Genomic DNA, 17,143 nt, shown 5'->3' with positions numbered 1-17,143 from the left:
TATTCAGGAAAAAAATAGGATCTCAAAGAACTTTTCCCATAGAATTATCCAATTTAATATACTATATCGCCTTTATTATTCCCCCAAGTTTTTAATGAAGTGCTATAAACCTAAAGTCTTTAGATGCTTAAAGTGTGGGGAGATAGGGGTGGACGATGTTCACATACTTTGGACATGTCTAAAGATCCAAGAGTTCTGGAGAAAGGTTAGGGATAGAATAGAGCAATACCATCGGATTAAAGTCCCTAGCCAATTTGAGATATGTATATTGGGGGTGATGGATAAAATGGAGGAATCTCATCTGGTAAACAATAAGAAAAAATATAGATTTTCTAGAATATGGCAGAAATGGTTGATATAGTGACTTTCTCTGAGAAGATGGGAACTATCATGAGTTGTGCCAGGGGACGGAGGTAAGGGAGAGAGGACGATTAGAGGAGCGAGGTGAGAGGAGGGAGAGACTTGTGTTTTGGTTTTTTTGTGTGTTTTTTTTTCTCTCTTCGAGAGAAGCAGCCAACGAATAAGGGTGAAGGGTGGGGTATGCTATAAATTATTAAATGCTACTAAACTAAAAGATTGTAAAAATGATTTTTGTATGTAAAAAAAATAATAAAGATTTATAAAAAAAAAAAAAAAGATGCTGTGGCATGACCTCCAGAAAGCTATTCACGCCAGACATCCAAAGAATATTGCTGAACTGAAACAGTTCTGTAAAGAGGAATGGTCAAGAATTACTCCTGACCGTTGTGCACGTCTGATCTGCAACTACAAGAAATGTTTGGTGGAAGTTATCGCTGCCAAAGGAGGTTCAACAAGTTATTAAATCCAAGGGTTCACATACTTTTTCCACCTGCACTGTGAATGTTTACACGGTGTGTTCAATAAAAACATGGTAACATTTAATTCTTTGTGTGTTATTAGTTTAAGCAGACTGTGATGGTCTATTGTTGTGACTTAGATGAAGATCAGATCACATTTTAAGACCAATTTGTGCAGAAATCCATATCATTCCAAAGGGTTCACATACTTTTTCTTGCAACTGTATATACCAAATGCAATACCTCTACCGGTCACAGACTATGACTGTCAAAATAAAAAAACAGAAACAATAGGGAGAACTTCAGCTCAAGTGAAAAAGTAGACTTCTTTATTCACTCATGCTTCTGCAACGTTTCAGCTCAACTCAATGGCCTGTCACTTGAAAAAATCTCCATTGAATTGAGCGGAAACGTGATAGTGAACACTCCTTAGTGCTAGTTTTTCAAACAACAGTTGGCCGGAATGGCTTAAATCTGCCATTCCAGCCAACTTTAATCTTATGTGTGTGGGCATCTTAAGTTTAGGTTTCTGAGAACACATGGAGAGGTGAGCTTTTGAGATCTGTTCACAAAGTGCAGAGCTGCATGGTGGCTGTTGCTGCTCGGTGTGCTGTGCCTGTGGTTTGGTGAGGCCCAGTGCTTTGGGGGCTTAGCCTGATAGAAGAGGTGTTGTTGGGTTGCTGGGTCTTGTCACCTGCCGATGCTGTGTTGCACCAGTGATGTTTAATATGTGGTGCTGCATCAAATTAGAGTAGGGACCCACTCATAAGAGGCCACCTTGACATGGTGAGTGGGCCTATTCATTTTGATCAAAACGTGTGCAAATGCTAAAAGCTGTGTGTGAACAACCTTCAGGGCTAATTTACATGACTGCTCAGTAGGGAAAACACAGCCCATGTGTCGGCTGCATCTACCAAACTGACTGCATCATAGTAATTTATGACACAGTTTGTATCTGATCGCTGCACTATTGTGCTGAGCTCACATGATGATGTGAGTACAGTACAATAGACCAGTAATCAGATCTTACAGATCTCCTTTTAAATTTAAATTTGCTTTTTGACTTTCTTAATACTTACAATAAGGAGTACATAGATTGTGTGCTATTGTTATAGTTATATTCATATTTAACACATAATTATACTTAATTTCAGAAACCAAAGCTGTGGAGAGATTGCTTTGGACCTTATCCACGGGACCTCAGACAGGAGACCTGAAAGAAACTTCTGGAACCTGCTTAACTGTTTACCGACCACAAAGAACAGAATATCTTATACACCCAGACTGGAGGTCTCAGAGTTAAACTGTATTGCTATAAGTTAACCACTGTGGGGTTTCGCTCTGGTAGATAGGGTAAGCGGACGCAGTACAGAGGCAAAAGACAAGTTCTTAATGCAAAACTTCAGTGTTTTATTCACACTTGAGGCAAATGCACAAAACAATGCATTACTTTGCAGTCTTGGTGTTTATTTCACATACAATGGAAAGTACATATTGGTGTTACTTCACACAAACTGGAAAGTTCATATAAGACAACTCACCTTGATGTCAGTTCTGCCTCCAGCAGTCCACAGCAGGCTTTAGGGGGCCTGTATCCTCGGTCCATGGATCTCTGCCCTCCAACCTGGCACCAAGCCTAAGATCCCAACACAGAGATCCTGCTGCTGAGCCCAGCTGCCTATTTAAGAACAGCCAGGTGCTGCCAAAAACCCAGACCGGCAATTAAAATCCAGTCCGGTATTTGACCCCAACTGGAGGCAAATCAGCCCAGCAGCACACGCTGGGAGGAAAATACCTGTTTTCCAAAACCATTCCCCTCACTGTGTCACATACCATCCCCCCCCCCCACCTTTGTTCAACCCTGAGGGGGTGAACACTCGCCAGACAATGTACTCGGGACAGGGCATCCCTGCAACCGGCCTGCCACTGTAAATTTAAAGTTCTGTAGGGAAAGGAACCATCTGGTGACCCAGGCATTTCTGTCTTCGGCCTGGCTCATCTACTTGAAAGGGGAGTGGTCGGTTACCAGGTAGAATTGTCTCCTCAACAAATAATAACGGAGAGACTCGATAGCCAGGCACTCTCTCTCCAGTATACTGTACCTGGTCTCGGCTGGGGTGAGCTTACGGCTGAGGGAGACAACGGGATGCTCCTCCCCGTTGATTTCCTGAGACAGTACAGCACCGAGGCCTACTTCGGAGGCATCGGTCTGTACTATAAATTCCTTTTTGAAGTTGGGCGTCACCAAAACTGGGGACCCGCACAGGGCCGACTTCAAAGCGGAGAAAGACCCTTCCGCCTGATCATCCCAGCAAACCATCACCGACCTGCATCCCTTCAAGAGTCCAGTCAATGGCGCGGCCACCGTAGCAAATTAGGGGATAAACCTCATGTAATAGCCCACCATTCCCGAGAACGACTTTACTTGCCTAGCAGTGACAGATCGGGGCCAATTCTGTATCGCCTATTTTGTTCACTTGGGGTTTAATGACTCCGCGCCCAATGACATACCCCAGGTATTTAGTCTCCTCTAACCCTATTACACATTTTTTTGGGTGAGCGGTTAGTCCAGCCTTCCGAAGGGAGTCCACTACGGCCTGCACTTTGGGTAGGTGACTTTCCCAGTCAGTACTGTGGATGACAATATCGTCCAGGTAAGCCGAAGCGTACTGACGTTGTGGACGAAGCACAATGTCAAAAAGTCATTGAAAAGTGGCGGGGGCACCATGCAGACCAAAGGGTAACACCATATATTGGTACAGCCCCTCTGGTGTGATGAAGGCAGTTTTCTCTTTGACAGCCTCCGTCAAGGTTACCTGCCAGTACCCTTTGGTGAGGTCCAAAACAGAAAAATACCAGGCTTGTCCTAATCTCTCGATAAGCTCATCCACCCGATGCATGGGATATGCATCGAATTTTGAAATCTCATTTAGTTTACGAAAATCGTTACAGAACCGTAAAGTTCCGTCCGGTTTGGGTATTAAAACTATAGGCCCACTCACTTTTAGACTCCTCAATAACGTCTAGTTGCGGCATTAGCTGCACTTCCTCTGAGATGGCTTGTCACCGAGCCTCGGGCACCCAGTATGGTTTTAATCAGACCTTTGCCTGAGGCTCAGTGACAATGTCATGCTGGATTATGGACGTGCGTTCAGGAAGGTCTGAGAACACATCTGTGTTCCGACTAATGAACTCCCTGGCCTCCTGAGTCTGTTTAGAGGAGAGGCTGTCAGCAATGTTTACTGTGGCAGCCGCCTCTCTTGCAGCAGACAGAGGGACCAGTACCTCTTCTCCTAGAAAACCCGGCCGCTGGCTGTCTTCTGTACAGGTTTCCCTATTTTTTTTCATGGTTTGAGTGAATTCATATGGTAAACCTGCTCCGGCTTTCGCCGCCCTTGCCGGTGTACATCTCCAATTTTCTCAAGTACCTCGTAGGGCCCCTGCCACCTAACCAGGAACTTACTTCTAACAAACACATGGTGCAACAGCACTCTACAAACCATATATTGTAGAGTATATTTGCAGCCACTGGCAACGTGCACCTGCGTATTGGGATGTGCTGACCCCCTTTATGTGTTTCTAGTATAATATATATAGGAGTAGTGGCTGACTCCTATATGCTGGGTCGTGCACTCCCTCCTGCCCCTCCCCTGCCTCGCAAGCTGATTTTTTTTTTTAATAGCGTTTATTTGACATTTTCCATTTGATACAACACTCCCAAAGGGAGAACAAAGAAGAACAATTCTTCATGACACACGCACTCACATTAGCAAGTTCATCGTCAACATATATCTTGACCATAAAAGACAGCAATGCGACTTTAATACAAGGTTTTCCTGTCATCACTAAGAGGTATCCATGACTCGCTCAAACCACATACACACTCTCATACACACGTTGGGTGATACAGTCGCCATCGCCGATGACTCAAGTTGTACCCTCAGCCTGGACCCAAAGGCCCCAGATTTTATCAAATCGATCAGGCAGTCCTCTTGCCTCATATGTCAATTTATACATCTGAAGGTCCTTATTAATGAGGAGTACCCATTGGCTCACTGTAGGACACTTGGGCGGTTTCCAGTTCAAAAGTATATTTTTCCTCCTATAGAACATCAACAATCGTAACAGTATTCTATTATATTTGGAGGGAGTAGCTTCCGAAACTAACCCTAACATACAGATTATCGGGCTACAAATTCCTGGGAGCCCCAACTTAGCATTAATAAAGTCACATATGCCCTTCCAATACGTCTTCATCACCGGGCAGAGCCAAACCATATGGAAGAAAGAACCCCTAGCCTCTCCGCATCTATCGCAACCTGGAGTCGGTATTTGCCGCATCCGATGAAGACGCAGTGGGGTACACTCTATGCATCCATTTAGCTTGAATGAGCTGATCCCTAGCGCTTATAACCGATGTCCTCCACCTCAGACGCCACTCCTCCAAGTGAGAGTCTTCCAACTCCGGGATATCTACAGCCCATTTAACAAAGGACCGCCTAATAGGAGATTCTTGCATTTTGACAATTTCAGCATAAAAGGAAGAAATTGGTTTGTGTGGGAGTTTCCTCCTGGCTACTGATTCTAGTGGGCCGCACTCTAAATTTAGGGTCAGGGATTTAAACTGTTTCTCACAGGCATGTCTCAATTGGAGGTAGCGGTAAAAGCTCGTCCGGGGCAGCAGGAACTCAGCTCGTAGGCTCTCGAAAGAACGGAAGATCCCTTCATGAAACAGTTGTGTTAGATATTTAAGGCCCTTCCTTGGCCAGAATTCAAAATCTGGAAGGTGCAAGAGCTCCGGAAGGAGCTTGTTACGCCAAAGTGGAGTGTAAGGGGACCAGGTATCGCCTGTCTGATTCTCGGTATGTATCGCCACAAATCTTACCCAAGCCTCGATAACTGTTACCATACTATCTGTGTAAATCCCAGGATCTGTGACCCTGCCCCCCCTATACACAAGATTAGCTAGAGCTTCATAGGACCCGGTCAGCGCCGCCTCTAATAACACCGCCGGGTTATTAGCATCCGCCCTAATCCACCAAGATGCATACATTAAACGCGTTGCTATATAATAAATGTACATATCCGGAACCTGCAGACCACCCTGTGCATAGGAGGCCTTCAGTGTCTTTCTCGACAACCTTGGGGACTGATGATGCCACAAGAAACGGGACATGGTTCTATCTAAAGTGTCAAAATGGGAATTAGGGATCCTTACCGGAGCCGCTCTATATATACAAAAGTTTGGGCAGCAACACCATCTTAACAATGTTGATTCTTCCCACCAGGGTTAAAGGAAGGTTTTCCCAGGCCTCCAGCTTACGCGTGACATATTCCATGGTGGGTCTCAGGTTCAATTGACAGAACTGTCTAGGGTCCCTGTGAATATAGATCCCTAGATAGAGAAAGCTTTCTACTACTCTCAGGGGAGACACCGGGGAGATGTCTACGGCTTCGTCCACGTCTACTACGCATAAACTAGACTTGGCCCAGTTTACCCGCAACCCAGAGTATCCACCATATCCATTTACCACATCCAGGAGGGTCTCTAAGGAGGGGCCAGGGTCTGCCAAGTAAACTAGCAGGTCATCTGCGTACAGTGACACCTTCTCCTGAATCCCCGCTATCGTCCACCCTTCAATCAAGGAACTATTGTTAATCAGTTGTGTTAAGGGTTCCATTATCAGGGCGAACAACAACGGGGAGAGAGGACACCCCTGTCTAGTGCCTCTATACAACCTGAAGGGACGGGAGATAACTCCATTTACTCTAATCCGTGCTGTAGGTGCCTGATATAACAGTTGGACCCACTTGATAAAGGAGAGAGGGAAATTAAGGCGGAACATTGTCTCCCAAATAAAGTGCCACTCTACCGAGTCAAAGGCCTTCTCATTATCAAGGGATGCCAAGACTCTTGAACCCGCATTATCGTGTCTGACCTGCAAGTTTGTAAATAATCTCCTGAGGTTTATATCCGTTGTCTTACCGGGCATGAAACCGGATTGATCTGGGTCAATAATGGACAAGACTACCCCACCGAGACGCTTAGCTAGGACTTTGGCTAAGATTTTTGCGTCCGTATTCAGTAGGGAAATTGGTCTGTACGATGCACACTGATCCGGCGGCTTCCCGACTTTGTGAATTACCACAATGGTCGCCTCCCCAAAGGAAGAAGGCAACTTCCCGGACTCATATGCATAATCAAAAAGTCTAAGTAGGCGTGCAGATTGCAAAGTAACATCCAACCTGTACCATTCAATCGGGAAGCCGTCCGGACCAGGTGACTTCCCAGGCGCCATGTCCTCGATTGCTGCCCTGATTTCCCCTCCGTCAATAGATCTCCCCAAATACTTACTATCGGCCGCAGCTAAAGGCGTAAGTGGGATGGATTGAAGGAATGAACGGATCTCACCTGGAGAAGAGATGGATTTAGAACTGTATAGGTCCGTATAAAACTGAACAAATTGTTCACAAATATCTCCCGGCCGATATACCTTCAAGCCATCCCCACAGGTAATGTGTGGAACAACCGTCTGTGGCACCTCAGTTCTAGCCAGGAAAGCTAAGGCACTCCCATTTTTGTCTCCATCTGCAAAGACTAGGCGTCTCTGGAATAGCAACTTCTTCTGGGTGTACTCTGTGAGATGCAAGTTAAGCTTCCTCTGTGCCTCGTCCCATAGACTACGGGTCACATCATTTGGTTCTGTAATATAAGCCTGTTCTTTCCCTACCTGCCATAACAGCAACCATGAATCCAGGAGGTGCAGGTCCCACATGCATGCTGGGCCCCTTTGATTTATGTCTATGTGGAGCCAAAATAGCCTTCATTGAATACAGGGGCTACAAGTACCAGCATGCATGCTAAGCAAACTATATACTCAATCTAATTAAAATCAGCTTGCGGGGGGGGCGTGGCCTGACCGGCATGGAGTGAGGACGCAGGTCGCTTCAGCTCCGGTGTTATCCTGACAGTATCCTGACCATCCGCTCTGGTGGATCCTGATTTCTGGACTTAAAAGGCCCTCCGTGAGTTCCACTACCTGATCCCCCTAAAATCTGGCTGGTGCTTTGCCCTGCGGCCTTGGCCGGACAACATCGCAAGGCCGGGCCTGCACGTCGCCCAGCATCCCAGTCTGCTGACCTGTCCTGCCGGTGGAAGAACTGGTGAGGGGTGATTCCCTGCTGCACTTCCCCGAGCCGGAGGTCGAGCGGAGCCTGGAGGTTCGGACTGGGGCTCTTCATATATTCGTACTGACCGGACGGCTGGCGCGTCCCCTGCACGTGCAGCGGCTGCAGGCGCCATATTGGCCGCGGCACTGAGGACTGCCGAGCTCCTTCCTCTGTGGCCAGCGCTCCGGGTGGGGACTCCTCTTCCCCCCTGCACTACAAGAGAGACTTCCCTGGTGTGGGGCGACGCTGTATTGGGGGCAGTGTGACTCCGTTTCCTTATATATAGAGAAGCCTGGCTCCTGTATTAGGCCACAAGTGCTATTACTGCAGTGATCTTTAACCCTCTCAGTGAAGTGCGTGCTGGAGGTTTTATGGGCCGCAAAACGGGCACCTCAGGGCCTTCTATCCCCCCTAAGTCAATGATGGACAATACGAGCCAAACAGATGGCCATGAGGCTGGGGCCTCTCCTGATCACCCAGAGGTGGATCTTGCAAAAGTTATGGCGGCTATTACTAACTGCCAAACAGCGCTCACGGTCAAAATTGACCATGTCCAGGCCGACCTCACTCTCCTCAGACATGATATTGATAAAATCCAGGAGAGAACAACCGAGGTGGAGAGGAGGCTGGGGGAAGTGGAAGATAGTGTTCAACGCGATGATTCGTCTGAAGGACATTCATTTCGACAACGCCCGGATTTCCTTTTACCCGGACTTCTCTACAGAGGTCCAGAAACAACGCAGGCAATTTACTGCTGTGAGAGGTCGGTTGCGGGAGAAAGGTCTTGTCTACGCCATGTTGTATCCAGCACGTCTCAGAGTCCAGGATGGAGATCTGGTGAAATTTTTTGCCACCCCAGAAGAGGCGTCCGACTGGCTCGACCGCAGGGGCTGAGTATATTGGGACTTGTGTTTTGAGAGTCTTAATTTGTGTTTAAGTTGGTCACTTTATAAGATGGAGCTGATTGTACCTAACTTATGTTGTCCTACTATCTAGGTTCTGTTCTTGGTTTACCTAGAGTGGTGGGCTGCAATACGGGCCTCCCCGTCCTTTTCTTCTAGTGAGGGGACTAAACGAGGGGTATTCAAGCTTGGATATGTTGGGGTTATCTGGGCAGGGTGGGGGGGTTTGCCCGCAGTTCTGGGCATATTGGGATGTTTTCACTGTATTCTTGAGGATTTGGTGTGACTGTGTGTGTGTATGGGTTGGGTGGTGCAGTTTCCTCGTGGGATATAGCTTTGCCATACCGCCATAATGGCAGTCTGTCGGTTTGTCTCCTGGAATGTCAGGGGCCTAAATGATAAAGTCAAAAGATCCCTTGTCTTTAATTTTGTAAAGAATCATAACCCTGATATATTGATATTGCACGAGACACATCTGCAGGGACGGAAGCTGCTGGCGCTGAGGAGACCCTGGGTAGGAGCGGCTTTTCATGCGGTGTATAATTCCAGGGCGAGAGGTGTGTCAATTCTGGTGGCGAAGTCTCTTCCCTTCCGTTCTTACTCTGTTCAAACTGACATGATGGGGCGTTTTGTGGTCCTCCACGCTGCAATCAGATGCATCGATTACCTTGTGATAGGGGTTTATGTCCCCCCCCCCTTTTCAGAGGGACGTACTGGACGAAATTATGAAACGTGTAGCAGCATTCCCTCCGTTGCCTCTGATTGTGCTTGGGGATTTCAATGCGGTATTAGACCGGTCGATGGATAGGCTTCGCCCTGGTGGGTCACATACTGACGCGTTGAACTCCTGGGCGGGGGTATTTGCTCTAACAGAGGGCTGGAGATATATGCACCCTGATCTTCGGCAATACTCCTGTTACTCGGCCTCTTATGCAGCCCTCTTCCGGATCGATTTAGTGTTTCTTAGTAGGGAGTTGTTACCCTCGCTAGTAGCCACTGAATATTTACCAAGAGGTATTTCTGACCATGCCCCCCTATTGGTGGTTCTGAGACAGCCTCTTGCACCTGCTGAAAGGCTATGGAGACTTAATAGTAAATGGCTAGAGGTACTACCGGTGGTTTGGGCTGCACAGCAAGGGATGAAAGATTATTGGGAACTCAATGAGGGCTCTGCTGACCCCCTGGTGGAATGGGAGGCCTTTAAAGTTGTGTTGCGTGGTACTTTGATCCAGGCAATTGCATCTTATAGGAAAGAATTGAATGCCACTAGACTTAAATTAGAGGATGAGGTGGTAGGGAAAGAACAGGCTTATATTACAGAACCAAATGATGTGACCCGTAGTCTATGGGACGAGGCACAGAGGAAGCTTAACTTGCATCTCACAGAGTACACCCAGAAGAAGTTGCTATTCCAGAGACGCCTAGTCTTTGCAGATGGAGACAAAAATGGGAGTGCCTTAGCTTTCCTGGCTAGAACTGAGGTGCCACAGACGGTTGTTCCACACATTACCTGTGGGGATGGCTTGAAGGTATATCGGCCGGGAGATATTTGTGAACAATTTGTTCAGTTTTATACGGACCTATACAGTTCTAAATCCATCTCTTCTCCAGGTGAGATCCGTTCATTCCTTCAATCCATCCCACTTACGCCTTTAGCTGCGGCCGATAGTAAGTATTTGGGGAGATCTATTGACGGAGGGGAAATCAGGGCAGCAATCGAGGACATGGCGCCTGGGAAGTCACCTGGTCCGGACGGCTTCCCGATTGAATGGTACAGGTTGGATGTTACTTTGCAATCTGCACGCCTACTTAGACTTTTTGATTATGCATATGAGTCCGGGAAGTTGCCTTCTTCCTTTGGGGAGGCGACCATTGTGGTAATTCACAAAGTCGGGAAGCCGCCGGATCAGTGTGCATCGTACAGGCCAATTTCCCTACTGAATACGGACGCAAAAATCTTAGCCAAAGTCCTAGCTAAGCGTCTCGGTGGGGTAGTCTTGTCCATTATTGACCCAGATCAATCCGGTTTCATGCCCGGTAAGACAACGGATATAAACCTCAGGAGATTATTTACAAACTTGCAGGTCAGACACGATAATGCGGGTTCAAGAGTCTTGGCATCCCTTGATAATGAGAAGGCCTTTGACTCGGTAGAGTGGCACTTTATTTGGGAGACAATGTTCCGCCTTAATTTCCCTCTCTCCTTTATCAAGTGGGTCCAACTGTTATATCAGGCACCTACAGCACGGATTAGAGTAAATGGAGTTATCTCCCGTCCCTTCAGGTTGTATAGAGGCACTAGACAGGGGTGTCCTCTCTCCCCGTTGTTGTTCGCCCTGATAATGGAACCCTTAACACAACTGATTAACAATAGTTCCTTGATTGAAGGGTGGACGATAGCGGGGATTCAGGAGAAGGTGTCACTGTACGCAGATGACCTGCTAGTTTACTTGGCAGACCCTGGCCCCTCCTTAGAGACCCTCCTGGATGTGGTAAATGGATATGGTGGATACTCTGGGTTGCGGGTAAACTGGGCCAAGTCTAGTTTATGCGTAGTAGACGTGGACGAAGCCGTAGACATCTCCCCGGTGTCTCCCCTGAGAGTAGTAGAAAGCTTTCTCTATCTAGGGATCTATATTCACAGGGACCCTAGACAGTTCTGTCAATTGAACCTGAGACCCACCATGGAATATGTCACGCGTAAGCTGGAGGCCTGGGAAAACCTTCCTTTAACCCTGGTGGGAAGAATCAACATTGTTAAGATGGTGTTGCTGCCCAAACTTTTGTATATATAGAGCGGCTCCGGTAAGGATCCCTAATTCCCATTTTGACACTTTAGATAGAACCATGTCCCGTTTCTTGTGGCATCATCAGTCCCCAAGGTTGTCGAGAAAGACACTGAAGGCCTCCTATGCACAGGGTGGTCTGCAGGTTCCGGATATGTACATTTATTATATAGCAACGCGTTTAATGTATGCATCTTGGTGGATTAGGGCGGATGCTAATAACCCGGCGGTGTTATTAGAGGCGGCGCTGACCGGGTCCTATGAAGCTCTAGCTAATCTCGTGTATAGGGGGGGCAGGGTCACAGATCCTGGGATTTACACAGATAGTATGGTAACAGTTATCGAGGCTTGGGTAAGATTTGTGGCGATACATACCGAGAATCAGACAGGCGATACCTGGTCCCCTTACACTCCACTTTGGCGTAACAAGCTCCTTCCGGAGCTCTTGCACCTTCCAGATTTTGAATTCTGGCCAAGGAAGGGCCTTAAATATCTAACACAACTGTTTCATGAAGGGATCTTCCGTTCTTTCGAGAGCCTACGAGCTGAGTTCCTGCTGCCCCGGACGAGCTTTTACCGCTACCTCCAATTGAGACATGCCTGTGAGAAACAGTTTAAATCCCTGACCCTAAATTTAGAGTGCGGCCCACTAGAATCAGTAGCCAGGAGGAAACTCCCACACAAACCAATTTCTTCCTTTTATGCTGAAATTGTCAAAATGCAAGAATCTCCTATTAGGCGGTCCTTTGTTAAATGGGCTGTAGATATCCCGGAGTTGGAAGACTCTCACTTGGAGGAGTGGCGTCTGAGGTGGAGGACATCGGTTATAAGCGCTAGGGATCAGCTCATTCAAGCTAAATGGATGCATAGAGTGTACCCCACTGCGTCTTCATCGGATGCGGCAAATACCGACTCCAGGTTGCGATAGATGCGGAGAGGCTAGGGGTTCTTTCTTCCATATGGTTTGGCTCTGCCCGGTGATGAAGACGTATTGGAAGGGCATATGTGACTTTATTAATGCTAAGTTGGGGCTCCCAGGAATTTGTAGCCCGATAATCTGTATGTTAGGGTTAGTTTCGGAAGCTACTCCCTCCAAATATAATAGAATACTGTTACGATTGTTGATGTTCTATAGGAGGAAAAATATACTTTTGAACTGGAAACCGCCCAAGTGTCCTACAGTGAGCCAATGGGTACTCCTCATTAATAAGGACCTTCAGATGTATAAATTGACATATGAGGCAAGAGGACTGCCTGATCGATTTGATAAAATCTGGGGCCTTTGGGTCCAGGCTGAGGGTACAACTTGAGTCATCGGCGATGGCGACTGTATCACCCAACGTGTGTATGAGAGTGTGTATGTGGTTTGAGCGAGTCATGGATACCTCTTAGTGATGACAGGAAAACCTTGTATTAAAGTCGCATTGCTGTCTTTTATGGTCAAGATATATGTTGACGATGAACTTGCTAATGTGAGTGCGTGTGTCATGAAGAATTGTTCTTCTTTGTTCTCCCTTTGGGAGTGTTGTATCAAATGGAAAATGTCAAATAAACGCTATTAAAAAAAAAAATCAGCCTTGCGAGGCAGGGGAGGGGCAGGAGGGAGTGCACGACCCAGCATATAGGAGTCAGCCACTACTCCTATATATATTATACTAGAAACACATAAAGGGGGTCAGCACATCCCAATACGCAGGTGCACGTTGCCAGTGGCTGCAAATATACTCTACAATATATGGTTTGTAGAGTGCTGTTGCACCATGTGTTTGTTAGAAGTAAGTTCCTGGTTAGGTGGCAGGGGCCCTACGAGGTACTTGAGAAAATTGGAGATGTACACCGGCAAGGGCGGCGAAAGCCGGAGCAGGTTTACCATATGAATTCACTCAAACCATGAAAAAAAATAGGGAAACCTGTACAGAAGACAGCCAGCGGCCGGGTTTTCTAGGAGAAGAGGTACTGGTCCCTCTGTCTGCTGCAAGAGAGGCGGCTGCCACAGTAAACATTGCTGACAGCCTCTCCTCTAAACAGACTCAGGAGGCCAGGGAGTTCATTAGTCGGAACACAGATGTGTTCTCAGACCTTCCTGAACGCACGTCCATAATCCAGCATGACATTGTCACTGAGCCTCAGGCAAAGGTCTGATTAAAACCATACTGGGTGCCCGAGGCTCGGTGACAAGCCATCTCAGAGGAAGTGCAGCTAATGCCGCAACTAGACGTTATTGAGGAGTCTAAAAGTGAGTGGGCCTATAGTTTTAATACCCAAACCGGACGGAACTTTACGGTTCTGTAACGATTTTCGTAAACTAAATGAGATTTCAAAATTCGATGCATATCCCATGCATCGGGTGGATGAGCTTATCGAGAGATTAGGACAAGCCTGGTATTTTTCTGTTTTGGACCTCACCAAAGGGTACTGGCAGGTAACCTTGACGGAGGCTGTCAAAGAGAAAACTGCCTTCATCACACCAGAGGGGCTGTACCAATATATGGTGTTACCCTTTGGTCTGCATGGTGCCCCCGCCACTTTTCAATGACTTTTTGACATTGTGCTTCGTCCACAACGTCAGTACGCTTCGGCTTACCTGGACGATATTGTCATCCACAGTACTGACTGGGAAAGTCACCTACCCAAAGTGCAGGCCGTAGTGGACTCCCTTCGGAAGGCTGGACTAACCGCTCACCCAAAAAAATGTGTAATAGGGTTAGAGGAGACTAAATACCTGGGGTATGTCATTGGGCGCGGAGTCATTAAACCCCAAGTGAACAAAATAGGCGATACAGAATTGGCCCCGATCTGTCACTGCTAGGCAAGTAAAGTCGTTCTCGGGAATGGTGGGCTATTACATGAGGTTTATCCCCTAATTTGCTACGGTGGCCGCGCCATTGACTGGACTCTTGAAGGGATGCAGGTCGGTGATGGTTTGCTGGGATGATCAGGCGGAAGGGTCTTTCTCCGCTTTGAAGTCGGCCCTGTGCGGGTCCCCAGTTTTGGTGACGCCCAACTTCAAAAAGGAATTTATAGTACAGACCGATGCCTCCGAAGTAGGCCTCGGTGCTGTACTGTCTCAGGAAATCAACGGGGAGGAGCATCCCGTTGTCTCCCTCAGCCGTAAGCTCACCCCAGCCGAGACCAGGTACAGTATACTGGAGAGAGAGTGCCTGGCTATCGAGTCTCTCCGTTATTATTTGTTGAGGAGACAATTCTACCTGGTAACCGACCACTCCCCTTTCAAGTAGATGAGCCAGGCCGAAGACAGAAATGCCTGGGTCACCAGATGGTTCCTTTCCCTACAGAACTTTAAATTTACAGTGGCAGGCCGGTTGCAGGGATGCCCTGTCCCGAGTACATTGTCTGGCGAGTGTTCACCCCCTCAGGGTTGAACAAAGGTGGGGGGGGGATGGTATGTGACACAGTGAGGGGAATGGTTTTGGAAAACAGGTATTTTCCTCCCAGCGTGTGCTGCTGGGCTGATTTGCCTCCAGTTGGGGTCAAATACCGGACTGGATTTTAATTGCCGGTCTGGGTTTTTGGCAGCACCTGGCTGTTCTTAAATAGGCAGCTGGGCTCAGCAGCAGGATCTCTGTGTTGGGATCTTAGGCTTGGTGCCAGGTTGGAGGGCAGAGATCCATGGACCGAGGATACAGGCCCCCTAAAGCCTGCTGTGGACTGCTGGAGGCAGAACTGACATCAAGGTGAGTTGTCTTATATGAACTTTCCAGTTTGTATGAAGTAACACCAATATGTACTTTCCATTGTATGTGAAATAAACACCAAGACTGCAAAGTAATGCATTGTTTTGTGCATTTGCCTCAAGTGTGAATAAAACACTGAAGTTTTGCATTAAGAACTTGTCTTTTGCCTCTGTACTGCGTCCGCTTACCCTATCTACCAGAGCGAAACCCCACAGTGGTTAACTTATAGCAATACAGTTTAACTCTGAGACCTCCAGTCTGGGTGTATAAGATATTCTGTTCTTTGTGGTCGGTAAACAGTTAAGCAGGTTCCAGAAGTTTCTTTCAGGTCTCCTGTCTGAGGTCCCGTGGATAAGGTCCAAAGCAATCTCTCCACAGCTTTGGTTTCTGAAATTAAGTATAATTATGTGTTAAATATGAATATAACTATAACAATAGCACACAATCTATGTACTCCTTATTGTAAGTATTAAGAAAGTCAAAAAGCAAATTTAAATTTAAAAGGAGATCTGTAAGATCTGATTACTGGTCTATTGTACTGTACTCACATCATCATGTGAGCTCAGCACAATAGTGCAGCGATCAGATACAAACTGTGTCATAAATTACTATGATGCAGTCAGTTTGGTAGATGCAGCCGACACATGGGCTGTGTTTTCCCTACTGAGCAGTCATGTAAATTAGCCCTGAAGGTTGTTCACACACAGCTTTTAGCATTTGCACACGTTTTGATCAAAATGAATAGGCCCACTCACCATGTCAAGGTGGCCTCTTATGAGTGGGTCCCTACTCTAATTTGATGCAGCACCACATATTAAACATCACTGGTGCAACACAGCATCGGCAGGTGACAAGACCCAGCAACCCAACAACACCTCTTCTATCAGGCTAAGCCCCCAAAGCACTGGGCCTCACCAAACCACAGGCACAGCACACCGAGCAGCAACAGCCACCATGCAGCTCTGCACTTTGTGAACAGATCTCAAAAGCTCACCTCTCCATGTGTTCTCAGAAACCTAAACTTAAGATGCCCACACACATAAGATTAAAGTTGGCTGGAATGGCAGATTTAAGCCATTCCGGCCAACTGTTGTTTGAAAAACTAGCACTAAGGAGTGTTCACTATCACGTTTCCGCTCAATTCAATGGAGATTTTTTCAAGTGACAGGCCATTGAGTTGAGCTGAAACGTTGCAGAAGCATGAGTGAATAAAGAAGTCTACTTTTTCACTTGAGCTGAAGTTCTCCCTATTGTTTCTGTTTTTTTATTTTGACAGTCATAGTCTGTGACCGGTAGAGGTATTGCATTTGGTATATACAGTTGCAAGAAAAAGTATGTGAACCCTTTGGAATGATATGGATTTCTGCACAAATTGGTCTTAAAATGTGATCTGATCTTCATCTAAGTCACAACAATAGACCATCACAGTCTGCTTAAACTAATAACACACAAAGAATTAAATGTTACCATGTTTTTATTGAACACACCGTGTAAACATTCACAGTGCAGGTGGAAAAAGTATGTGAACCCTTGGATTTAATAACTTGTTGAACCTCCTTTGGCAGCGATAACTTCCACCAAACATTTCTTGTAGTTGCAGATCAGACGTGCACAACGGTCAGGAGTAATTCTTGACCATTCCTCTTTACAGAACTGTTTCAGTTCAGCAATATTCTTTGGATGTCTGGCGTGAATAGCTTTCTGGAGGTCATGCCACAGCATCTTTTTTTTTTTTTTTTATAAATCTTTATTATTTTTTTTACATACAAAAA

At 46.7% G+C, this 17,143-nt stretch overlaps 1 protein-coding gene across 3 annotated transcripts in view; it reads left to right on the top strand.

Annotated features, from left to right (window-relative positions):
* LOC122943062 overlaps positions 1–17,143 on the top strand; it is a 116,322-nt gene that overhangs the window by 24,889 nt on the left and 74,290 nt on the right. The window contains exon 7 of one of the 3 annotated variants that reach the window (XM_044300469.1): positions 1,973–2,242. The exons of the other annotated variants lie outside the window; for them this stretch is intronic. Within the exon in view, the coding sequence (XP_044156404.1) occupies positions 1,973–2,121 (149 nt within the window). The 3' untranslated portion in view covers positions 2,122–2,242. Of the gene's footprint in view, positions 1–1,972; positions 2,243–17,143 lie in introns of those variants that run through there. 3 annotated transcript variants of the gene reach the window in all.

This window comes from Bufo gargarizans, chromosome 1 (genome assembly GCF_014858855.1).
Source record: "Bufo gargarizans isolate SCDJY-AF-19 chromosome 1, ASM1485885v1, whole genome shotgun sequence".
In the NCBI taxonomy this organism is placed as follows: Eukaryota; Metazoa; Chordata; class Amphibia; order Anura; family Bufonidae; genus Bufo; species Bufo gargarizans.
Note: the sequence above shows the minus strand (reverse complement) of the source record. Positions and strands in the feature narration are given on the sequence as shown.